Raw genomic sequence first — 25,924 nt, forward strand, 5'->3', positions numbered from 1 at the left:
AGGAAGATTCAGTTGGAGTTAGGTTACTTACCTTTTCCTTGATTTCCAGAGGTTGTGATAAATGGTCACTGATATCTACCCCTCTTGCCTCCAGTAGAATGGCCTCAAGCCTGAAAATGTAAGTCTCTATGGTTCCAAATTCACAGATTGACCGCAAGGAGGTGGTCACCTGTGGCACGAAATCCACCTTTGAAAAGGCTGTCCAAAATGCGTCATTCCCCAAACATCTCCATACAAATAAATTAATTTAAAAAAATTAACCAGGTCCCTTTTGAAAGGTGGAATTGAATCTTCCTCTGAGCCTCAGGCAACATGTTCTGGACTATTATTTGAGGTGGCTTTGGGCTCTTTGCTGAATCGAACAGTGGGATGTGGAAACAGTCATGTGATCAGCCCAGCTCTTTGTTTTTGGACACAAAGCAGGGAGTTTCAAAGCGCTTGATCAAAGGGCATGGAGACCAAACCTGAGGTACTAAGTACAGAAACGCAGAGAAATTTAAATTATTTATTTTACTGCACTGCACTCAATACAAACATTCTGTAACTTTTGAGACTAGTATGGCAAATCAACAGTTCACATAACTTTTAAAGTGCATTATCTAGGTCTTTGCCCACATTTCATCAACAGAAGGAGCATATACCCATACTGTTTACAACTTGCACTCAAATTGCCTTCAATGCAGTAAAATCTCAAGATATTTCAGAGGAGCAGAAGATGACCTTGTTGGGCTTTATTCATTAATCAGCTGGTTCCACCTCTGAATCAAAACGTTCCATGTTCCACTCTGGATACCCAAGCACAAAAATCACAGACAACACTCTTGTGCTCTATTCGTGGCGCAGCCTTTCAAATGAAGTTTTAAATGAAGTCTTGACTACCTTCTCGTCTGATTTTAAAAGATCCTGTAACGTTATTACAGTGGCATTATCCTTGCTCTTCTGGCTAATACTTGTGGCTCAGTCAACGTTTCTACATCAGATTACTTGGTCATTTGCACATTGCTGCTTGTCAGTGCTTGCTACCCATGAACTAACCACCTCATTTACCCATTACAATAGTGTAGCCAAATCTATTATTGGCTGTAAAATGCTTTGGGATATTGCTAAAGGGGAATGATAGGCATTATAAGATGTAAATCTCAGTTACGTACCAGGCTCATATTTCCCAAAATCAGTTGGAAAGTATCTCTATTCATAAGAATATTGTATAATATAGATAGGAAAGTCATGGTCAATATGTGCCCAAAGTTTGAGGGTTGCATTATTTTATCAAATATTACAAAAAATAGATATTTGAATTATATTTCCAAGACTATTTTCTCTTCTCATATTTACTTCATTAACTTGTTTATTAGTTCTTCACTCTGAACAAACTGTAGTACTGTATTCTCAGAATACTTAAAAATATTCTGACTGAAAGATCATTTCTTCAGTTAAGACAATGGTAAATACTATCAAACCTGGAGTACCTTTTTATTTAGATTCTAGGGAAGGCTATTACTTTCTCCTGCACACTGAATAAGGCACACTCTGAGAAAATTAATCGGTGTCCAAAATGAACAATTGACCAGTGTGCGTTTTAAATAAAAGATAAAAATTGCAAATGCTTGAAATCTGAAACAAAAACCGCAGGAATTGCTGAGAAAAAAATATTTTCACGAAGTATCTGTAAAAAGAGATGGTCAATATTTTTGGTCTGTAACCCTTGTGAGTATTTTAGAAACTGTTGTAATTCTGATTGCGAGTCTCTAGGTGTCACCTTCACACAGGTGACCAAACTAGACCATAGTGAGTGTGCACAGAGCTCTAGTGAGTAATGAAAGTAGTGCCTGCCATTACTGCACTGCTTTCAGCTAATCATCTGCCAAAGACAAGTAGTTGCAGTATGTTTGAGGGGTTGAACAGACATATGGATTTCCCTATTCCCTCCAAATCCACACTACCTTCTTTTAGCTCATCACTACAGTGAAGAGTTGGGGAGTCTTGTGGGTTGAGTGGGTCAATTCTGGCACTTGGAGCCAGAAATAAAATGTGATTCCCTTCCAATGGATGTGTTTCTCCTGATTGTCCTATTCTAGATCTAAGTGATTGTGCTTATCGTGAAGATGAACAGAGCTCTTTGTTACCACCCCAAACACAAAGCCTCCAACACTTCTATTAATCCCATCTGAATCCACCACTTGCATTTTCTGCGCAGTCAAGGGATGGCGCAAAGACAATGCAGTGAACATTTGAGCAGTACTATGCAACTTACCACTGTGCCAATTGTAACATCCCAATGCTAGTTGTCAGGAAATGCAAGCACCACTGGAGTAAAAAGGGGAAAAGAAAGCTTCTGCTCTGTTGCCATCGTCAAACTATATGTTGAAAAAGGCTTCTTACCTTGAAGTCCCCTCCAACACATGAGTAAATCATACCTCACACATTGAACCACACAGATTAAAAATAATATTGCCGTTGGGCTGACGGCATGTAGAGGACAAGGACACTTGTGCTGGTTGGTATAAACTATAAATAGGCATTAATTACGTGGACAATGCTTCTGTTCCACCAGCAATATTATAGAAGTTGGGGTAAAAATTGTAATTTAGCAAAATTTGGTCCCACCCTACAAACTCCAATGTCCACCATCCCAATGGTTTCTGCTCGTAAAATGGAATCCAATACAATTCATGGGAATTCTGTCGCACTTCACTAAAACAGATGATGATGATCCTTGGTGCTTGGACATGTGGGGTACGGTGTCAATCCGCCGTAGGTGCTGTGTCTTCTCTCATCCTCCTTCACTTGAATCTCGCTCAGTCCTCATAGACTACACCAGGTCTCCACGGCTGGGAACTCAGTAACTTCGCCAATCTCTGTGAAGGGCCGTTCAGCCAAGGAGTAGTGCAGCTTGTAACGCAAGCGAACCTTCTCCTGAAGCCAAGCAAAGAGCAAACAACATAAATCAACAAATCCATATCCAAATCCAAGTTTGCCAGCTTCCCAGGACTGAGCTGCCATGTCCAGAGATGAGTAATTGGTTTCTCCAACTTTATGATGAATCAGCTGGAAAAATGACAGGGGCACCAACGACATTTGGTTATTTCATTTCTTTTCAATGTTTATTTGATTGTCTTACCAGGTTGAAAAAATGCAATAGACACGTTGTCCAATTGAACTGGAAAGGTTTGACACATTAGGGACCAACCAATTAATATAGTGCAAAGCGGACCATCAGTGATGGACCAGTGAATATCGGAAACAATATGTCAAGAAGATGGAACAATGGGTGCGTAAAGGGCATCATGAAGATGAACACATCTAGTCGCCAAAAATAGGAGGGCAAGACACAGTGGTTGGAAGTCACATGACAAACCTCCCACTCGACTGTGGGCGGAACAGTGGTGCAGCGGTAGAGTTGCTGCCTTACAGCACCAGAGACCCGGGTACGATCCTGACTATGGGTGCTCTCTATAGAGACTGTGCCGTGGAGTGCTAGCGTACAGGGTGATCGCTGGTCAGCATGGACTCAGTGGGATGAAGGGCCTATTTCCATGCTGTATCTCAAAAGTATAATGACTGTCTGCTCAGAATTGGCAACACCTACAGTCATTTGACCTCAATAGTCAACTGACCTTGGCACCCAGAGTACACTCTAATGGAAATGGCTCTATTCCATCAGCACAGGCACATTTCACTTTGATTAAGCTCTGTTTGCTAATATTTTCTACTAAGAAAACCAGTTTGCGTTCTTTCAGACAAAAGGGAATGGTACCTAATGAAAAAATAAATCAAGATGAATTAACCCAATTCTTCAGAGGAACAAAAACTGTTAAAACTTTGCATTTTAGAATTTGGAATGAGAGTATTAAATCATGGGATAGTTATAGCACAGAAGTTGGCTACGTGGCCTATCCTGGCCATGCCAGCTCACTACTAGAGCAACGCATTAAGTTCTCCTCCAGTCTCTTTGCCTTAGCTTTACAAAATTCTCCACGTCATTTTCATGTAATTTGTGCCATGGAACCTGCCTCCACCACAAATGCAGGCAGCACATTCCATTCCAACCAGACATTGCATAAAATATTTTTTCCTCCTATCACTCTTTCCCCTTTGTCTTAGTCGTGATCTCTAGACTAGCAAGAACATCCTCCCCCATCCACTCTGTCGAAATCTCTCACCCATCTCTTTTAGGAAAATGGTCGCAGTCCTTCAAAACTATTGTTTTAACTAGCCCTTCATTCCAAGAACCATTTTCGTGAATCTTTTTGGACCCTCTCTAATACTTTCACATCGAATGCCTGAACTGAACTCAACACTCCAGTTGACACTGGACCAATGTTTTGTAAAAATTAAGCATGACTTTCTAATTTTAGTCGTTAATATCTCCATTGATAAATGTCCAGAATTGTATGTGCCTACTTTCTCCACCTGCCCTTCCTCTTTCAATGTCAAATGTACCCATACACCGGGTCCCTTTTAGAATAATATATTTTAATCTATAATGCCTCTCCTGTTTCTTCCTATCCTGTTTGCATTTCACAGCTTTGACAAGTTTAGTGTCTTCCACAAATTTACAAACCCCTTTGTATTCCCATGATTTAAGACATTGATCAACTTCAAATGGTCCCGACACCGATCTCTGGAGAACACCACTATTCACCTTCTTCATATTCAATAAGCAACCATTCACCATAATGCTCTGTTGCCTGCTACTCAGCCAACTTGGTAATTATGTCACAGGTCCTCTTGAGGTTACGAACACCAAACTATGGACTGTCCCTTCATACGAATGAGCATTTGGGAGACTGGCGATGAATTTGACAGCTGCTCTGTTGCTGTAGGCATCTTCTGCCGGGTGGTAATGAGACATTACTATCTGCTTTCTTTCCCTTCCCGACCACCCCCGCCACAAGCAGAGCCGGGAGCACTGAGCAGACTCACTCACTGAGGCCGGCTAGCAGCCGCAAATCCTGCGCCTGCTCGCTCCCCCATCACAGATTGTCTTTAATCCTCCCCCACATACTGTTTTTGTTACACGAACAGTTCAAGTTACAAACAGTTCTCAGGAACAGAAGCCTGCCGTAACCTAGGGATTACTTGCATCAATAGGTGGGAGATGATTTGAAGAAATGTAAAGAAATTCTGGAATAAAAGAAACCTTGTGATAGAAATATATAAAACGATAAGAGGCATAGAGTTGACTGTCTAGACTGTACAGAGGGATATAGATCAGATAGATGCGATCAGGTTAACTAGGCATCATGTTTGCACAAACATTGTGGGCCAAAGGGCCCATTCCTGTGCTGAACTATTTTATGCTCTATATGGCCAAACCTGGCACTTCCAGAGCACAGTTATTTTACAGATTGAAAGCAAGACAAGATCCTTTACCTTCTGAGGGTTGGCGAGGAGCATGACCTGTGAGATGAGAGCGGGTGGTAGGAGGGGATTGAATGAAGGAAGCTCCGTGCCAGAAGCAGGCTGCAGCTTCACCCTCATCACCTGGAAACAAACACACAACCAGAGCTCTGAGTTCACTGACAAGCCACTTTTACAACACCAGGAGTCGTCACTGTACAGGAGACCTTGCCTGGGACACTATGCACGGAGGAGCCACATATTCACAAGTTAAGCTTGGATAAAGCTGTTCAAATCACACACAATTATTAACACCTTAACACACCCGTGGACCAAAAGACCCCAGCGAGAAACCTTACCTTTGGTGCAGCAGCTTGGAAAAGGATGTCTTTTATTGGGGTTGGCGATGAGCTCAGCAGGGAAATGACGACAACCAACAGGTCTGGCCTCCTGGAGGGTGAGGCTTTGGCAAAGTGAAAGAGGACCTGGAAGCCATTTCTGTCAAAGGCTGTGACAGGCGGTATATGACCTGTGAGATTTTATTTCACAAATATTATTCAGAATTTGTTTTAGATATATACAAAACAAAAAGCTGCAAAAACTCTTCACACATTGTCAGTGTTAATTCATTCAATTGTGTCATGTTCAGTAATCTTCGCACCTATCGTTAAACATGTCACTCGTGGCCCCCTGGGGTGATATCCCTTCTCGTTTGGGGTCATTCCTTCGGACTCTGCCTCTCAATGTTCAGCAGTAGAAGGACCCGAGACCCCACAGAGCTTTGCTATGAGCTGTGGGATTAACAGTGGAAGAAAGTGATTCCAACTGCACCACGGAGACGATAGAGATAACCAGGGACTTGGAGTGCTCCTCACCGACTGACCAATCGCCCAGGGCAGCGGTAAAATCAACAACATAGAGCAAAACCCAAACACACAAAGTCAGTATTTTTTCCCCCAATTCTGAACATGCATTTTCCATTTTTTTTTTTAATTCAAATTCCCTGCCTTTCTTTGCTTTTTATTTTTAGTAAAACTAGCCTTGGCAATCCAGAACTGGGCTGGGGACCATGTGGGGGGAGTTCATGAGAATGCAGAGAGAATAAACAAAGTTCGAATTAATGCAGGTTTAATGTAAATCGGTGGTTGATATTGTGGCCTTGGTGAACAATGACCTATTTCTTTTCTGTATCTTTGTACGGCTCCATGACTTCATCCCTCACTGCTGACAATCACCTTCCTTCTTCCTTCACACCTCTGACCAACTTCTCCCCCAACTTCAAAGCTCAGGAGACTTGTAAATCTCTCTCCAATGTTGGATGGGAACACTTGCTGCAACGCTAAATGGATTATAGCAAAACTGTTGCACCTACTTGTCTGAATGCTCCCCAAAGGCACAAACAGAGTCTTCCAGGAGAGTTTGTCGGTTCCCTCCAAGGGCTCTTGTGGAGCGGGTGATACAGACACCCGGTGCGGTAGGTTGGAGGGAGAAGTCTGGATCATCTCCGGTGTTCCCGGGGACGGCATTGTGTATTGAGAGCAGGGAGTTGGCGCCACAAGCGGAGCAGAGACAGCGGGAGAACCTTGGTCCAAAGTGGGAGGAAGTGGATTAGCCAGAGCCTGGCTCTGCAGCTCCTTCAGCGTGAGTTTGCAACGAGGCTGGTCCCTAGACAAACAGAAGACGTTCCATACTCACTTTCCTGATGCCTTGCTCACTGAAAATATCTTTTACTTGGCTATGAAAACAAAACAGCAGGAGTACAGAGGCTACAAGATACGAGGGACAATGGAATTCAGACACTGAAATAGCTGCTGCCACTCACCACTGTACTGCCCGAGTCTGCTGGCCAAGCAACTGTTCCATCAACGTTGACCCCAATTGGTCCAAGCCATCCAAGTCTCTAGTCCCACCTCCACTTGGTGCATTCGCATCTGAATTTGCTTCCTGGAACACATGCGTCAGTTCAGTCAGCGTTGCACACAGACTTTATACAATTCACACAGCTGGATTAATGGGATTAATGGACCAGTGGTGCGTATATGGAATGAGTTGCCAGAGGAGGTAGGGCCAAAGCTTCTGTGCTCTCTGACACCAATGGGATCACAAGCCTGGTGAGAAATTGGTTATGGATGTACGCAATCCCTACATAATGAGACAAACTCTCTCACACTTCTTGCCAGACTCTAGAAGCAGCCTAACTTCAAGTGATTGGTCACACACCAGAGAAAGAGACAAGTCGTGTGAATATAAGGATTAGTCACAGGAACAAGACACTCAGAGCCTTGAGCCTGCTCTGTCATTTTACAACATTGAGGCTCATCTGATTGTTACCTCAACTCCACATTTGTCTACCCACAGTAATTCTTCGCTCCACTAGTTTTCAAGAAGCCATCCACTTCACCTTCCACCAGTCTTTGAGGAAGTGGTCCAAAGACTGAACAGTCCTCCAAGGAAAAAATCCATCTTATCCTCTCCTATATGGTCAGCCAATTACTAAGACACAGTGCAAAACTTTGTTTTGCATGCTGATCAGAAAAATTATCCACGAGTGCAACACATAGTCTAGCAATGTCACAAAATTTTGAGATTTAAAAAATCGGCTTTAATTTATCCCATCAGATACAGCATAAAAAGAAGTTTAATTTGACACCTAATTCACTTTCATATCTTCAGTATTAAAACAGTTATGGCCATTTTCATACTCGGAAATTGGCATCTTGTTCCCTATTGCTTTTTCATTGACTTAACACAAAAACTGTGATCGAGAACATTTAAAAGCCGATAACTTTCTTAAAATTTAAGAGAACTGAAAAAAATGTTCAGTTATTGTAGATTGAAGCATTCTGAAACAAATATGAAACAATCTTACTTAGATGATTTGAAATTAAAACATATAGTTTATGTTAGTTACCTAATTGTAGCTAATTACAAAATCCAATTACTAGATCTAAACATCTATCCATTTCTTAAGAATAAATTAACATTTTTAAATAGCCTAAGTGTCCAAATAACATTCACACAAGAATTCATAATATAACATAATTTTAAAATCTCATTGTCATGGGTTTATAGGCCAAATGGAAGGAATTTAATGTTTAATACCTGTAAATTAATGGCCATTTAAATCAGCTTGCGTGTGGGATTTTCTGGAACGGGACCATTTGGAACGTTCAAGATGCGCTGAATTTAGTCCCCCATATCGGCAGCAAATACACTGCCGCTTCTTTGGGGGAAATAAATCACCATTTCGCAACTTAAAATGTGAATTAAATACATCTTAAGAAACACTTTTATACATAAAAATAAACTATTTTCTTTTACCTGGTCCTGCATAAAATCCGTCCCCGTTGTCGGCATTGACGGCTTCAGAAGCTGATTTTAAAATCACTCCAGCGATTAACTTGTCGGGTGAATTTTTTTTTTAAAACACACAGAACAGCCGTAGGAACGATTCTTTAGCAACATCTTGCACTCCAACAAAATATAATTCAGGACCAGGTCGGGAAAAAACCTTGTTTTAACCCCGCCCCACCCCCTCAAAGGCGCCAAAATCGCGCACACGGCCAGCGGCAGAATTGCAGCGCCGCTGAAGGTAAGTATTGTAGCATACCTACATAGTCCAAAAGAGCGCCGCGCCACGGGAGATGTGGTGAGTTAGAGCTGCTGACTTGCAGCACCAGAGACCTGGGTTCAATTGGATTGATGGTCGGCATGATTCAACGGGCCGAAGGGTCTGTTTCCATGCTGTATTTCTCTCTCTCTCTCTCTCACACATATATCATTACAGACACCATTGTGCTAATGCTCCATTTCCTCTCAGACAGCCAAGCTGTGTCCTACGCCAAATTTTACCACCATCAGTTTTAATTTTCTGCAATAACTTCTGCTGCTGCCAATTTCTTGTTGTTTACCTGGGAAGTAGTCTGATTCACTGCTCCCACCGCTTGCTCCATCAACGGGAAATCATTTAGACCTGCAAGAGCAATGTGCCAGTTAATCATCATCATGAACTCCATCACTCCGCCACTCACAAAGGAAACTCGCAATGATGCCATGGAGAGGCGCTCTGCCGCCCCTTACTAAACCAGGGAGTAGAAACTAACTATCTCCATTTCTAATAAATTCATTTTCATTTCATAAAGTACTAGATGCAAAAAAAAGAGAAAGGAGTTAATAAGTACACAATGTGGTTGTCTAAACCTTGGAGCCAATTTCAAATCTCAGAATATTTGTGAGGAAACATTCAGAGAGCTCAAATGAAGACTTGGGTTTAACGTTTAACGAGAAAGACACAATAACGTCCTGGTAGAAACAAGGAACTGCAAATGCTGGTTTACCAAAGAATACACAAAGTGCTGGAGTAGCTCAGTGGGTCAGGCAGCATCTCAAGAGAACATGGAAAGATGACAGGTAGACAAAAATGCTGAAGAAATTCAGCGGGTAAGGCAGCATCTATGGAGCGAAGGAAATAGGCAATGTTTCGGGTCGAATCCCTTCTTCTGAAGAAGGGTTTCGACCCAAAACGTTTCTCATTTCCTTCGTTCCATAGATGCTGCTTCACCCGCTGAGTTCCTCCAGCATTTATGTCTACCTTTGCTAGTTTTACTGTTGTATCCCTTCGTTATCACCTTTTCCATATCCAACAATGGTCCATGTGGACGCCACCTTGCTTGAGTCATCGGTGTTGGTTGTGATTTGTTCTGTAACTTCTCATTCTCTAGTTTCCCTCTCCCCTGACTCTCAGTCTGAAGAAAGGTCTCAACCCTAAACGTCAACTATTCCTTTTCTCCAGAGATGCTGCCTGACCCACTGAGTAACTCCAGCTTTTTGTGTCTATCTTCAGCCCATGTACATTATGGATCAAGGTTGCAGATGGCCAAACACCATTTCCCTTACAGGAAGTAGGACGTTGGGAAACGTTACCCACCCAATGACATCAGTTCTTCATCCAGCCAATGTGGCAACTGGTGCTCGGAGCCCAATCCCAGGTCAGTTCCAGGTCTTCCAATGTCCAGCTCCTGATTAGTTAAATCAGTCAGCTGTGAAGCCGTTTCTGAAATTACAATAATGGAGATCAAATCTGAATTCCAAAAATCACAGGTTAATTCAAACACATAACCCGATCCCTATTTTGAACCAACACCACCAACGCACCCTAACTCATGCAAGCCTTATTTCCCCACTGTAGCTCTATCCTCAGCTTGCCCCACTTTTCCAAACAAAATCAACAGAAACTCAAGGAACATCACCCCACCTAGTCACTGGATATTTCACCGTCTGGCCAAGTTCAATAACTTTTAATTAACTGACGTTCCCCCATATAAAATAAAAACATAAACTGTTAGGCTTAGGAAGCATGTGTAGGAAGGAACTGTAGATGCTGGTTTACACCAAAGATAGACACAAAATGCTGGAGTAACTCAGCAGGATAGGCAGCATCTCTAGAGACAAGGAATGGGTGACGTTTCTGGTCAAGACCCTTCTTCAGACTGTCAGGAGAGGAAGACGTAGAGATGTGGAAGGGTTAGGTGTGAAAACGATAGGTCAAATGGGATGATGGTCAAGGGAAATGTTGAATGGATCATTGTTAGCTGATGGGGAAGGTGACAACAAGGCATACAAAGAGTAAAATATAATCAGGAGGACAGTGAAACTAGTCGGAGAACTGTAGATCCGAGTAGAGAGAAACAGAGTTAATGTTTCAAGTCAATGAACTACGGACAATTAGAAGCAAAAGGGTTTTAAGATACAAGGTCAAGAAAGGGATGGGGAGAACAGAAAGGGAACTCTGTGATAGGGAGAAAGCAGAAGCGAAGACAATGCTCGGTGACAAACCTGGACATTTTCTTCTCTCTACAGATGCTGCCTGGCATCACTATTTGCAGAATTTTCCGACTTATTTCTTGATTTCCAATATCTCTAATACTTTGCTTTTGAGCTCTTAATCTGGCCCTTAATCGCGTGCAAAATAAACTTTGGCCAAGCCCTCTGGTGGGGTCTGCCGATCACGGTGAGCAGTGTGCATTGCCCATGATTACCCTTTTTGGCTGGACTTTGCGGGGCCACTCCGATTTCTTCCGCCTCTACTGTCGTCTTGTACGAGGTGACTGCAAGAGCCAGTGAATCGTTGGTTTGCAGAATCTCTGCTGCAGAGACACAGAAAGGAATCTGTATTACGCGGGCATCAAAACACACGACTGGCCACAAACAAATCAACCCATCTATTGAACCCCCTTCTTCTGGTAATCAGCTGCCACCCGGGATCCCACAAGTATCCATGCACCACCAAGGAAACAACATACCTACCCAAAGCCTCATCATTGTCCACAGTGTCACTCGCAAGTCGGAATAGAGTCGGCCGCAGTTTCTCACAGCGCTGATACAAGTTCTGTGTACAAAGAGCAGGGAGCCAAGTGAGACAGCACACCCTACTGTAGTACAGTGCACACACTCACACTGACAATGTGTAAGACTCCAATACATATCCAGCAGTGAGTTACAGGCTGGTCTGTAATCAAAGGGCTTGGATCTACAAAAGGTTGTTACCTTCATAATTTCCATCTGGTTTTCGGGCAAGCCGTCTCTTTGGTACATGCTCAGCATCTCATTCAGTAGCTTGGTGCTGTTCGTCACTTCTTCAATGACATGAATCCTCTTGCTGATTTTTTCAGCTTTCTCTTCGTCCTGTGAATATCTTCAGTTTGAGAACATGCAACCTAAATAGACACCATCTCTTCCCTCCCGACACTCCCCTCCTCCACCACCATCCTTCTTAATCTCACACATCCCCTTCCTCCACCATCTCCGACCTCACCTTACCACACCACATCTCCCCCTACCTCTATGACATTTAAGTCCTAGGAAAAAGGGAAAGAGGTTCTGATAGTTTACCCTATCTATGCCTCTCATAATTTTACACTTGTCTATCAGGTATCCCTTCAATCTCCAATGCTCCAGTAAAAAGCAATCTAAGTTTGTCCTTCTCCTTATAGCTAATACTGTAGCGTTTAAACTAGGCAGCAATCTGATAAACATATTCTGCACCCTCCCCAAAGCCTCCACATCCTTCCTGTAATGGGAGACCAGAACTGCACACCACACTACTCCCCCCACCACCCCCTAAACTAATTCCCAGACAGACGAAAACATGCATACCATATGCCTACTTTACCACTCTATCTTGCCTCTTTCATGGAGCTAATGACTTGGTCCCCAAGATTCCTTTGAACATCAATGCTGCTAAGGAACATGCCATCAATTGTCTACTTTTTCTTACTCTCGACCTGCCAAATTGCAACACCTTGCCCTTGCACTGATTGAACTCCATCCAACATTTTTCCACCTACATTTGTAACCTATCTTTATCTCACTGTATTCTTCCTCACTATCCACATTCACCAATTTTGGTGTCATCTGCAAGCTTACCTACCAACCCATCTACTTTTACATCCAAGTCGTTTATATATAGCGGTCCTAGCACAGATCCCTGTAAAACACCACTGGTCATAGACCTCCCGCCAGAACAGCACCCTTCCACCAATACTTTGAGTAAGCCAGTTCCAAATCCATGTGATGAAGTGACAGTGGATTCCATGCATCTGAATCCAATGGATCAGCCTACCATGAGGGACTTTATTTATTGCCTAAATTTATTTAATTACTAAAATCCATGGAGACAGCATCCTCTACCCTCCCAATCAATCACTTATGTCACCTGCTCAAACAACGCAATCAAGTTCCTAAGATGTGGCCTGCAAATTGGGAAATGCTGGCCATCTGTCCCTCAGTTAGTCAACACCTTGTGATGGTTGCAGTTGATCTGATAGACACTGAAATTTGGAGCAAAGCACAAAGTCCCGGAGGAACTCAACGGGTCAGGCAGCATCTGAAGAGTGAATAGGCAAACAACGTTTTGTATCGGAACTTTTCTTCAGGCAGGGCGAAGTGGTAAGGAAGGGTCCCGACACAAAACATTGGATGTCCATTCCCTCCACAGATGTTGCCTTACCCACCAAGTTCCTGCAGCACTTTGTGTCTTAGTCAAAGGGGGTTATTAGGAACATGTGCTGCTGGTTGAAGGAATAAAAAGGTACATACTATTGTTTTAAAGGAGAGCATTGAGAAGGTTAACTACTAGTTCATATGGTCAGTTGGGACCTTCATTGCTGGATTCAGATAGTCACACTGGTCCTGCATGGATGTGTTTTATTGAAGTTCAAAGTTACTGGATAATTTAATGATTAAGAAGGAACTGCAGATGCTGGAAAAATCAAAAGTAGACAAAAAATGCTGGAGAAACTCAGCGTATATGGAGAAAAAGCAGCATCTGTAGAGAATGTAGAGTAGGCAACATTTCGAGTCGAGACCCTTCTGATAATTTAATGAACTCACCTCCCTGAAGACATTCTTGATCAGCCTGTTGGCAGCCTGCAAGTCCTCCGGATGGTTGCTTTTGAGAAGCCTTGCAAGGAGCTATGGAACAGGAGTTTGCAAGAAACGATTGCTGGTTAATATTCCGCACACTCCTTTTTTATAAATGATATTAAATCACATCATTGAGTTTATTGACGTATGCACAAGTATGGAGAGGTAAAGGTACAGGTACCGCGCTGTCGTAATTTTGACTGGATTAAAGATAAAGGCACCGATTTTCAAGCACTCTTGGTTCCAGAGTGTTACTGGATTATCGGACCACAGTAATCCGGACCAACTGAGGTGACGGCCTCTGCGGGCCGAGATACCTACATGCAAAGTCAGCCTCGGAAGTCAGCGATGGGAATGGATCTGATGGCTCTGGTCGGGCAGGATTTCCAGAGCTCTGGCAGCAGGGGGAAAATTCAACCTGCCGATCGGCCGTGGAAGTCAGCTATTGGAACGGATCTGCCAGCTCCGGCCGGGCTGGAGTTCCAGAGTCGCAGCTGCAGGGGGCAAATTCGACGTCCCGATGAGGTTGAGATTGGCCACCTCACCTGACCACATCTTGGGGGGGGGGGGGGGGGGGGGGGGGGGGGGGGGGGGGGGGGGGGGGGATCTCCAGGGGGGGATTTCAAGTGCACTCTCGTAATTTTGACTGGATTAAAGGAGGTGCCAGACCACCAGAGCCAGGTGGTGAACATGTACAATGAATATACAGGTACATTGACGGACAAAACAAATTATACATTGCTTTTTTGATTTCCCAATTACCGCTGCAGTGGCAATTTTCTGGTTACAAATAGAAAATGACGCATTCATGTTCACACCAATAACTCTTCTATGAAGTACACTGAGCACTGCACAATATGTAACGATGCTTTACAAGTGGATGAAGACAGCAAACCACTTAAATCAGATGGACAAAGTCTTAGTCAAAAAGGTAGGTTTTAAGTTAGAGGGATTTCCAGATCTTGGCAGAGCAAGGTAGCCACCACTGATGGCGTAGTTACATCTAAGGGTAAGAAATTGGCCAGAGTTAGAGAAGGGTAAGTCATCTCAGCAGGACAGATGGCCGCGAGGAATTTACAGCAAAGAGGAGAACTGCCTTTATGCAGTGGTCTGCAAATCACTGGGTTGCTCTGTCCCAAGGGTCTGTAGTTGCTCTGTCCCAAGGGTCTGTAGTTGCTCACAAAGGAAGCTCCAGAATACAGTGATTGTCCAGCAAACGGGCGGACCTCAGGATCACCAATAATCTTCTGAACAGAGAAGCAAACTCCATGGCTAGAAAACATACCCGGCCTCTACTTCAGTAGAAAGAGAGAAACTGAGTGGCAGATTAGTCATCAATTAAACCAATGTGGCCATGAGGGATGACTGACTGAAATGGAAAAGGCTGTAGATTGGGATTGAAATGAATGAAGAGGAAGAAGGGAGTTTAGAGATATAACATGGAAACAGGCCTTTCAGCCCACCAAACCCATGTTAACCAGGTACAGTTGGGGAGAGGAGTCAGGCAGAGTTTAAAAGTAGTGGTGAAGCTAAGAACTAGGTCCGGGCTGGTCAAACACTTGGTCACAATGGAGATACATCGGGATTGTCCACACACGAAAGTTGTGACTTTTTCACCTTTGCTTTCTCATCATCATCAAAGAGCGAGCTCTTCACTCTTGGCGAAGGTGGTGGCAAAAGTTTCACATCCGGTAGCTTGGGATCCTGCTTGATAAGACCTATGGAAGAGGAAATTTAAAAAAAAAGCTGATGTTACTTTAGAGCGATATTTAGAACATGTTACACTCCTTGCAGCTTTTCATGTAATACATGCTGCTTGGGGAAACCCACCTCAGAATGTTTGGCTGTCTGTAGGGGAAATTGCATAGGTGGTGTGGAATAAGGTTCTTTAAATGGATAAGAGAATCCTCATTGGGGTTAATATTACACAGATGTGGAAGGATCCATCCTTATTGATGAAACGATAAACAAGGACGCTACATGACCCAATAGCATTTTTTCCCCATAGGAAAGTTGTTCGTAGGTATCTAGCCAGTATTTACTCGAGTGGCACAGTGGTGTAACGGTAGAGCTGCTGCCTCACAGCATCAGAGACCCGCGTTCGATCCCAACTACAGGTTCTGCCTGAATGGAGCTTGTACGTTCTCCCCGTAACTGTGTGGGTTTTCCCCGGGTGCTCCGGTTTCTTCCCACACTCCGAAGACGTACAGGTTTGTAGGTTAATTGGCTTTGGTAAAGGTTCTAAAAAAAAATTGTCCTTTGTGTGTAGGGTAGTGCTATACGGTGATCGCTGGTCAGTACGGTCTCAATGGTCTGAAGGGCCTGCTTCAATGCTGTATCTCTAAACTAAACTAAACACAGTGAAACAGACCTTCTCCTCCTGTAGTTATAAGTGACAGGATAAACTGATGCTTGTGCTTCTTACACAAAAGAGTGACGGACCTCAAAAATACTTCCTTGATTATAAAGTCATGAAAGGAACTAAGGAAATGGAAATACCTTTCTGCCTCAGCACACAACACAGCAGCACGTTACATACCTTGCTTCTTCAGCATTTGATATGCATCTCGGATTTTTATTTCGTTTGGTAGCCACACCGTCCAGCTGTACAACATTTCAATCACCTTCAACTTTACTTGCTCCGAGGACCACAAACCCAAGTACTGTGAGGAGGAAAAGCAAATCAACATTGGTCATCACAGCTGCGGCCACTCACACACCGATAACACCATGATCATGGTCTTCCTGCAGCTGAACCCTAATGCACAGTTCAGTCAAGGGGCTTGTACGGTGTTGAACATCAAGATGGATTCCAGCAACGGTGGGGAGGAGTGAAGTTTGGTGATCCCTCAGCTTAGAGAGTCACGCCAATCAGAGGACCTGCGGATAACTGCATTCAAGTCTTGCTTTCACACCTAAAGGAATATATGTTCTTGAAAACCCTATGGCTTCTACTGCGATTAAAAGGGTTCATAACTGCGGGCAGGTGGTGTTCCACAAATTGGCTTGTATTCCCCAAAGTTTAGTTGGCTTTAATTTAGTGATAAAGTGCGGAAACAGGCGCTTAGGCTCACCGAGTCCGCGCCAACCAGCCATTCCCAGACACTAGCACTATCTCACACGCTAGGGACAATTTACAACTTTTACCAAAGCCAATTAACCTACAAACCTGCACGTCTTCGGAGTGTGGGAGGAAACCGTAGCACCCAGAGAAAATCCATGCGGGTCACGGGGAGAACATACAAAATCTGTACAGACAGAGTCCGTAGTCAGGATCGAACCCGGGTCTCTAGCGCTGCAAGGCAGCAACTCTACCGCTGCACCACCGTGCCGATCTAAGGATGGATGACTGTTCAGGAGTGATAGCAGATAAAACATTTTCACTCGAAGAGCAGCAACAAGTACAATGGGCCACCTTTGAGAAACAGTCATTGTTAGCAGAAAACTCAAGATCCCATATTGATGAAGAATGTCAGTACCTTTGGCGACAAGACTTTAATTAGATCATTTAAGAATCGAAATTTTCCAACTTCATTCTGAAACCGTTTGCCACAGTTGTTCATGCATGTGTCCAACACCTGTGGAAAGACGTCAAGCTGTCAAACTCTGGTCAAATACCAAGCTGCCAGCCAAAATCAAATTCACATCCACGGACACACATACAAAGTTTAAAGGTCAATAAAAGATATCCTGGGAGCAGTGAGCATTCATTCATACAATCTTAAATTTTCTGCAAGGGAGATAATTTTGGATTCAATGTACAAGCAAACTGAACCATGAAGTGTGGTGAGTGCAGATGGTGTGAGTATGAATCCCTTGTTCACAAAATAAGTTTCTCGACCTCCTATCTGTATCTGGTGTGTGTTAGTTGAAAGAGATGAACTGATCAGTCTGCAACTCCATTATCATTGTATCATGCAGCCAAAGCCAAATGCATCAGGATAGTCAAAGATGAACTGAATACGTTGGCCTCGTTTCCTCTTGTAATCCGATGACATACATACCCATTTAATGGAGGATATCAACATACAGACAGCAGGAAAAGAAACAAACTGCTTAAAGGCAACGTCCATGGAGGGAAATGGACGCATGATATTTTTGTTCAGGACCTTTCTCCATTTCTCAGATGCTGCCTGACCCACTGATTTCCTCCAGCAGTCTGGTTTATTGCTCAAGGTTCCAGCATTTGCACTCTAGCGTCTCCATATAAGTAGAGTGTACTGACCTTATATAATGTCACTGTGTAACGTCACTGTCAGATTAATACTCAACCTTTCTTTGGAGTGATTGAAGTAAGAATGTAAAATTAGCATCACTCCATATCTGCCTGACCTGAAGTTACAGCCTTGTGTTGGGCAGCGACAGCTTTTCCTGTACAATTTGCCCCGTACTTCTCCTGGTGGGATCCGTGTGGATGTTGATTTCTCTAATTTCAAGTAACCCCTGCATTCCCTCCCTCTGCCCTCCCCCACCCTAGTCGTCCCAACTAGTTCCACTGTTCGCGTCCCTGTATCCCTTCAATATCACTTCTACCCCAGCCAACAATGGGCCATTATGGGCTCCACCCTTCCTTGATCATCTGATGCTGGCCCTGATTTGTTCTGTCCTTTTCCTACCTCCAGCTCCCCTCTATGACCCCTATTTTCAAACTGAAGAAGGGTTCCGACCCGAAATGTCACCCACCCTTTTCTCCAGCCATTGCTTGGCCCGCTGCATTAAGTTATGTGCACATATAATCATAAGATGATCTCACCGTGAGAGCATACAGAGCCTCCTTTTCTTGTGGCGATTGGATTTTGTGACCCAGAAGGCGAATTGCAGTCTGTGGGCTTAAGCAAGAGGAATTTGCATTTCACTGGATGCTCATTATATTTTTCCATTCTTAATTAATATTTTTCTGGTTATAGATTTCCTCCCCACCCCCAAAAAAAAAGTATGTCTCATCTTCAGGTCCCATTAAACTGCCAATGTGTTACATCTGCCCTGATGTTTATACTCAAGAATGATGCAATGGGCACCATTTAGCCAGTTATATCTATGCTGGCTCTTTGAAAGAATATTTCAACTAGTCCCACTCCACTAAATTGTTCCATTGCTCTGTTTTGGAAGTGAATGAGGCAATGAGGTGGGAACAGATGGAGAAAAGAGGGAATAATTTTTTTCGCCATTTTCCATTGGGGCGGCATGGTGGAAAACGGTAGAGTTGCTGCCTTACAGTGCCAATACCCGGATTCGATCCTGACTATGGGTTCCGTCTATTCGGAGTTTCCACGTTCTCCCCGTGCCTGCGGGGGTTTTCTCCAGGTATTCCGGTTTCCTCCCCACACTGCAGGATGTACAGGTTTGTAGGTTAATTGGCTTCGGTAAAGATTATAAATTGTCACTAGTTTGTAGGATGAGAAAATAAGAGAGACCGGGAGATGGGAAGCCAGGGAGTAACATGTTCTCCTGATGCTAAAGTCACTTTAGTAACACATCCCTTCTTACCCCTCCAGCTCGAGATTGACCTGATCGCAGAATCCCGTGATGTATTCCCATTTCTCTTCAGTGTTTAGAGGGTCGGTAGCTTTATCTTTAAAAGAAAAACCCACAAGACAATTAGACGAAACATGTGGCAATTGACAAAACTCCATGCAGCCAACTTGCTTCCTCAACAGATCTTGACTGACCTACTAAAGTCTATCTGCAGTATTGCTTTTGTTTCATCCAGTAAGCAGACAGTCTGACATCCCAGGCTCACAGATGAACCGTCTCTGCATCCCTCGCAATAATGTCCTTCCTCAGATTTGGAGACCAAAACTGTAAATGTCTCACCAAGACCCTGTAACAGCAAACCTCCCTGCTCCTATAAACCTTTTGCAATGGTGCTTTACTGCCTGGAAACTGAGCCTAATGACTGGGACCATGACACCCAGGTCTCGCTGAGATTCACATCACGCTCCGATCCCACAAGTGATCTACGTTTTTGCCACCAAAATGGATAACCTCACATGGGATAGAGTCTCATTATCGTAATCGTCTAAAATGTGCAGAAACAGCATCAAAAACACTGGTGCAGGAAACGAGAAGAGGACCAACAAGGAAGTGAGATTCACATCATGCTCCGATCCCACAAGTGATCTACTTGGGGACAAGATGGGGAAGTATAGTTCGTATGTAGAACAAATACCGACGAGTGATTTAAATATTTGGATAATGAGACGATGGGAATAGTGCAAAGATATTTAAACATAATTTTGACTAATGACGGCATAGAGAAGCCAAGTTCCCGTCATTGTTAAAGACTTGGTAATCTGATGTTCAAACTCAGTTTATTGCTTTTCTGCTAGACTGCCTCTGTGGAAGTATTTTTCTTTCTTGAAATAATTCTTACCAGTTGATTTATAAGTTTGGAAGGTCTAATCTGGACATTTTTCTAAAAAATTGTGTTCTCACTGTAAGACTTCACCAGGATCTTATAATTCCTTCCAATCAAATGTGTTAATTAAAAAATATATAATGACATAGAGGTTTTTAGGTAAATTGGCTTCAGCAAAATTGTAAATTGTCCATAGTGTGCAGGATAGAGTTAGTGTGTAGGGTGATCACTGGTCAGCGCAAATGCAATGGGATGAAGAGCCTGTTTCTGCGCTGTATCTCCAAAGTCTAAAGATGCCAGAAATGTAAATGAACATGAGAAAATCATTGAAACACTCAACAGGTTGACTTGAATCATGAACTTCTGTCTCTCTTTCCACAAAAACTGTCTGACCTACTGAGATTTTCCAGCATTCTCTGTTTCTAATAACAGATAGTTCTGCTCTATCGCATGTTACCAGAGCACGAATTGGATATAATACAATCGATGAAGTAGGGAACACAGATTATACTACGTAGACCAAATCAGTTATAACAGGGGTGTGCGCAGCATTGGAATGTACAGCTGCTCTATCAACTGTGCTGCATTCTATTTCGATTTTGTGCTTTTTTTTAACCATCTTATTGCAATTTTGACTTTGGTTATCATAACAACGGATGGTGAAGGTGATAAAATGTGTATAGAAAGCAACATATTAATGATAATGCTGATGGCGATATGAAAGCAAAGGCTATTACTCAAACGCTTTGATAGAAACAAAAGGACATACAATGCTGCTTGAGACACTGGGGTTACGGTGTCCACACTTCCCATACAGGACATAGGTTTAGGTTTGTTATTGTCACCGAGGTGCAGTGAAAAGCTTTGTTTTGAATGCTGCCCAATCAGATCAGATAATACTATGCATAAATATAATCAAATCAAACTAAAGTGCAATAGGTAGAGCAAAGAGGTAGATACAGAATGCAGAATATAGTTCAATGCATATCTGTTTCATAGACAATGTCCAACCCCATATAACCATATAATTACAGCACGGAAGCAGGCCATCTCGGCCCTACAAGTCCGTGCCGAACAACTTTTTTCCCTTAGTCCCACCTGCCTGCACTCATACCATAACCCTCCATTCCCTTCTCATCCATATGCCTATCCAATTTATTTTTAAATGATACCAACGAACCTGCCTCCACCACTTCCACTGTAAGCTCATTCCACACCGCTACCACTCTCTGAGTAAAGAAGTTCCCCCTCATGTTACACCCTAAACTTCTGTCCCTTAATTCCGAAGTCATGTCCTCTTGTTTGAATGGTACAGTCAATCAGAGTACCTAGCTGGAGCCCCGAACCCCTTTTAACCCTATTAACACAATTATTTAATAAAGCGCTTTTATATAACATCACCTATTCCTTTTCTCCAGAGATGCTGCCTGACCCGCTGAGTTACTCCAGCATTTTGTGTCTATCTTCGTCAATGATCTTAAAGGCTTTCAACCTGTAATGGTGCTCCCCGAATTAAGGTTGTGTGGCCATTGGCTAATATTTACTGAAGATCTGCATCTACAGCGACTAAAGTTTTGAAAGCGATGTGGGTGGCTTTCATGAGGCTGTGCCTAACGAGCTGTCGACTTCTCTCGTTTCTTCTGCATTGCAAGAAATTGATAGTTTAAGGACAATGATTATAATGCTGAACAGCAGGAAAGTCATTTATTGTAAAATTTGCATTTTCACCCACATGGGCTGCTCCACGAGAAAAGATTGTCAAATCAGCAAACCAAAAATAGACTGCTTCTTCAAGCCTCAAAACCACAAAGTGGAAGAAAGGGAACTGCAGCCATCTATAATGGCTTACAGTTGGCTAGAGAAGAGTTACAGGGATGCGAACAGTGGAAGTAGTAGGCCGACTAGGGTGGGGGAAGGAAGGCTTGCCGTTTGGCTGATTGTCCTTTTAATGTTAAAGTTGATGGGTGGCCTCTCTGCCCTGGAGCAGGGAGTGACAGAGAAATTCTGGGATCTAGTGATTGACGAGTTAGGAGATCCATCCATCTGTGGTGTGACACAGCGGCGCAGCGGTTAGAGCTGCTGCCTCCCAGCACTAGAGACCCGGGTGTGATCCTGACCTCGGGCACGGTCTGTGTGCTGCTGTGACTGCTGTTGCTTCCTCCCACATTCCGAAGACGAATGTGTTTGTAAGTTAATTTGCCTCTGTGTCGGGAAGCTACTTATCTAGTGTGTCAGTAGTGGGATAACATAGAACTAGTGTGAACGGGTGATCGATGGTCAGCGTGGAATCGACGGGCCTGTTACCGTACTGTATCTCTAAATCAAGATAAATCTGAGAAATACGACTTTCTCTCCCGATTCAGTCACGAGCACCAGTTTTGAGGATCTCTGCTGACCTTCCAAAACCACCCCTTGGATTACTCAGTTATAGTGGATAATCAGCAATAATGGAGATCAATCCCACCCTCTCCATGTTTTGTTATAATGAGGGTTTACTGTATTTTATGTGCCGATGACTAAAACAGTGTACCATTGCAACTCCCAGTTAGTCAGGATGCTTTCAGACTAACACTTTTACAGTAAGCACGTCATATCGATTTTTAATGAACCTGAAATCACATTTTTCTTCCATTATTAAGATCATAGCAACATAGAAATTAGGTGCAGGAGTAGGCCATTCGGCCCCGAGCCTGCACCACCATTCAATATGATCATGGCTGATCATCCAACTCAGTATCCCGTACCTGCCTTCTCTCCATACCCTCTGATCCCCTTGGCCACAAGGGCCACATCTAACTCCCTCTTAAATATAGCCAATGAATTGGCCTCAACTAGATCACCTATTTCCACCACAGTGATATAATCTGCCTCATCTGATGCTGAAACCTTCAACCAGTTATTAGTAATTTTTTTAAAAATATGCACACTTCTGGACAGACAAACCAGACAAACTTGCCGCAGATGTGTGGGCGGGATTACTTTATGTCACAGGGCACTGTGTCGGTCTTGTGACTTTCCCCATGACTTACCGAACTGCCAATTTCAGCAACCTCTATTCATTTTCCTAACCAAAACATTTTAAAACCTTGAAGCATCAAATTAAGCAAATCAGGTTACCAAGTTAGTCACACAGCAAAGTGCATGCTCAATTCGGGGAGCAGTTTAACCAAAGAGTCAGGAAGTACGAGCTAGTCATGGCAGAACAACAAGCCCTAGTTTGATGTCTTGTGAAATTCAAAAGAACAAACTGGATTGGAAGTACAGAAGCCACAAAGAGACTTTACTTCTGTGCAGGAAGTGAGGTTCATTGAACACCATGACGGCATTAACGCCCTGCATACAAAGAGTTCCTCACTAACAATTTGTTTCAGTGCCAATTGTAGCTCAATGTGATCCACCCATTCCAAGCCATTGAGCAAGGAGAAAAAAAATCTCACACTGAAGTGCTCAGCTTTCATTATAAAAACAGAAAATGCTGAAACGCTTGTAGGTCAGGCGGTATCTTTGATACGATCTATGGGATTCACCTTTGCCACCATTTCAAGAAGAATACAGAGTTCTTCCCTGGTGTCGTTATCGATAGGTTAAACCAACATCAACAAAGAACAAACAATAAGGTCTCTTAACTCAGTTGTTTGTGGATGCCTGCTGTATCAGAACTGACTGCTATACACCCCCACCTCACCCCTTCTCTCCACATTAGAGATGAGTAAACCTCAAAAAGAAATTGGAGTCTTGAGACAACTGTGACAGTGGAGGGGGCATAGGGGAGGGGACGTGGAGGAGTGGGCATAAGAGAGGTAGGGGAAGGACACGGGATGTAGGGGAGGGAGCACAGGGACATGAGGAAGGGGGCACATGGGGACCTGGGGTATGGGCACACGGGACGTAGGGGAGGGGGAACAGGGGACATGAGAGAAGAACACAGGGGAGTCCAGGGATTGGGGGGAATGGGCACACAGGATGTAGGGGAGGGGACACAGGGGAGAGGTGAGGGAGAATGGGACAGGTAGGGAAGAGGGGGAACAGGCAGAGGGGATAGGCCGAATGGGCAGAGGAGATGTGGGGGAGCGGGTAGGGGGAATAGGGCAATAGAGCACTTGATGAGACATAGACAGGGGGACATGGCACAGTGTATAGGGCGATGTGAAGGTGAAGTGGGGGTTTACCTGTTGCACACATTTAGACGCAGCAGGTAGATATCTACCAGAAAAGGGGGCGGGGGGCGAACGGACGGAGGGGGTTAATGCATCAGACAGCTGGGGAACTTTGGAAATACACAGGCACTGGCAGCTCGGACAGATACAGTGTATTGATAAAGTTTAATATAAATGGGAGTGTGTCGCAGCCGGGATAGGAGAGGTGGAGGGAGAAGTGTGCAGCAGCTGGCAGCAAAGATACTAGAGGAGCTGGCTGGCAGCTCCACCGGTGGCGAGGGGAGGAGGGGAGGATCTACTCAGCTGCGGGACCGAGGAGTCGCCTCCTGTTGTACTGGATCTCGCCGGGACCCCCTTCCCCCCCTCTCCTGGCCGGGCCGGGCCCACACTCACTCAGCCACGACTCCAGCGTCTCTCCTCCTTCCTCCTCCGCCGCCATCTCTCGGGCCCGCTCTGCGGCGCCGCCCCACAGCAGGGCTGGGCTCACCGCACCGCACCGCCCCCTTTGCAAAGCACAGGCTCTAGGGCAACACCCCCAGGCTCTGGGCCACCACCCCCAGGCTCTAGGCCACCACCCCCAGGCTCAGCCCACCCCCAGGCGCTGGGCCACCACCCCCAGGCTCTGACCCCATCCCAGGCTCTGCACCCCATCCACCCAACCCCCCAGTCTCACCCCAGCCTCCCCCTGGGGGTCTGACCCTACCCCTGGGGTTTCATACAGAGTCTCCCACTCCAGGGCCTGACCCCACCATTGGGGGTGTCATCCAGGGTTTAAACCCCATCCTTGGGAATGTACCCCTGGGGACTAGACACAAAATGCTGGAGTAACTCTGCAGGACAGGCAGCATCTCTGGAGGGAAGAAGTGGGTGATGTTTGTTTTGGATCAAGACCCTTCTGTAGGCCAAGGATCTGATCCTAACCCTGTGGATTTCATCCAAAGTCTGACCCCACACCCGGGGCAGCAGACCAGAGTGCAACCCCACTCCAGGGTCTGACCCCATCCTTGGGAGTTGTTGCCCGCTGCCAGGATCCCACCCCAGGGATGGACACCATTCTTGGGGGGCTTTCCCTGGGGTCTCAGCCCACCCCTAGGGGTTTCAACCCACAGTCTGACCCAAACCCTCCGTCGCCGTGCATCCCGGGAGATTTTTCTTGCTCCCCTTACCCTTCCCAATGTATAAAATGTCTTCAAGACCACGCCATCAACTATCTTCCCAACAACTGTCCAAACCTGTACATGGCAGGAGACAACTTTGGTTTTTCTAAAGGTGAACCTGAAATCATATTTCTCTTCCATTACTCAGATCACATATTTCCACCAGTGATTTCATCTGCCTTATCTGATTCTGAAACCTTCAACCAGTTCTGTCACTTCTAGTATTGATTATTCTAACAAAAAAATAACTCAAGGTCACCCAAAAATTGCCGTATCCTAAATGGCACGGTCCCGTTTGCAAGCTTCGCCAATGTGTTATATGACCCAAGTTGGCTCTCACAAAAATCTTGATTTAAAAAATCAATCTATGCGCTCCCTTATCTATAATTTCCCTTATCCCGAGGACCCATCCAAGATCGTTACCACTTTGGCTAATTTTTCATTTCCAATTTATTGTATCAATGGTGCGCAGTCAGATGCCTTGA

At 44.2% G+C, this 25,924-nt stretch overlaps 1 protein-coding gene across 2 annotated transcripts; it reads right to left on the bottom strand.

The window, feature by feature from the left end:
• Positions 1-517: 517 nt before the first annotated feature.
• LOC129706798 (ADP-ribosylation factor-binding protein GGA1-like) lies at positions 518-24,810 on the bottom strand. Of its 2 annotated transcripts, XM_055651297.1 has the most exons (17): positions 24,676-24,804; positions 19,255-19,339; positions 18,521-18,596; positions 17,247-17,345; positions 16,307-16,430; positions 15,385-15,485; positions 13,735-13,815; positions 11,890-12,027; positions 11,650-11,731; positions 11,382-11,489; positions 10,271-10,396; positions 9,255-9,316; positions 7,166-7,287; positions 6,716-7,008; positions 5,703-5,872; positions 5,377-5,487; positions 518-2,916 (listed from the first exon to the last, which is right to left on the bottom strand). In XM_055651297.1, exons 1-17 carry the CDS (start codon positions 24,719-24,721, stop codon positions 2,806-2,808), a joined length of 1,935 nt encoding a protein of 644 aa, XP_055507272.1. In that variant the 5' UTR covers positions 24,722-24,804; the 3' UTR covers positions 518-2,805. The 2 variants fall into 2 exon arrangements, with proteins under 2 accessions (XP_055507272.1, XP_055507273.1); XM_055651298.1 differs by lacking the exon at positions 18,521-18,596 and having other exon boundaries at positions 24,676-24,810.
• Between the last annotated feature and the right edge of the window lie 1,114 nt (positions 24,811-25,924).

The sequence above is a fragment of the Leucoraja erinacea genome, chromosome 20, assembly GCF_028641065.1.
Source record: "Leucoraja erinacea ecotype New England chromosome 20, Leri_hhj_1, whole genome shotgun sequence".
Classification (NCBI taxonomy): domain Eukaryota; kingdom Metazoa; phylum Chordata; class Chondrichthyes; order Rajiformes; family Rajidae; genus Leucoraja; species Leucoraja erinaceus.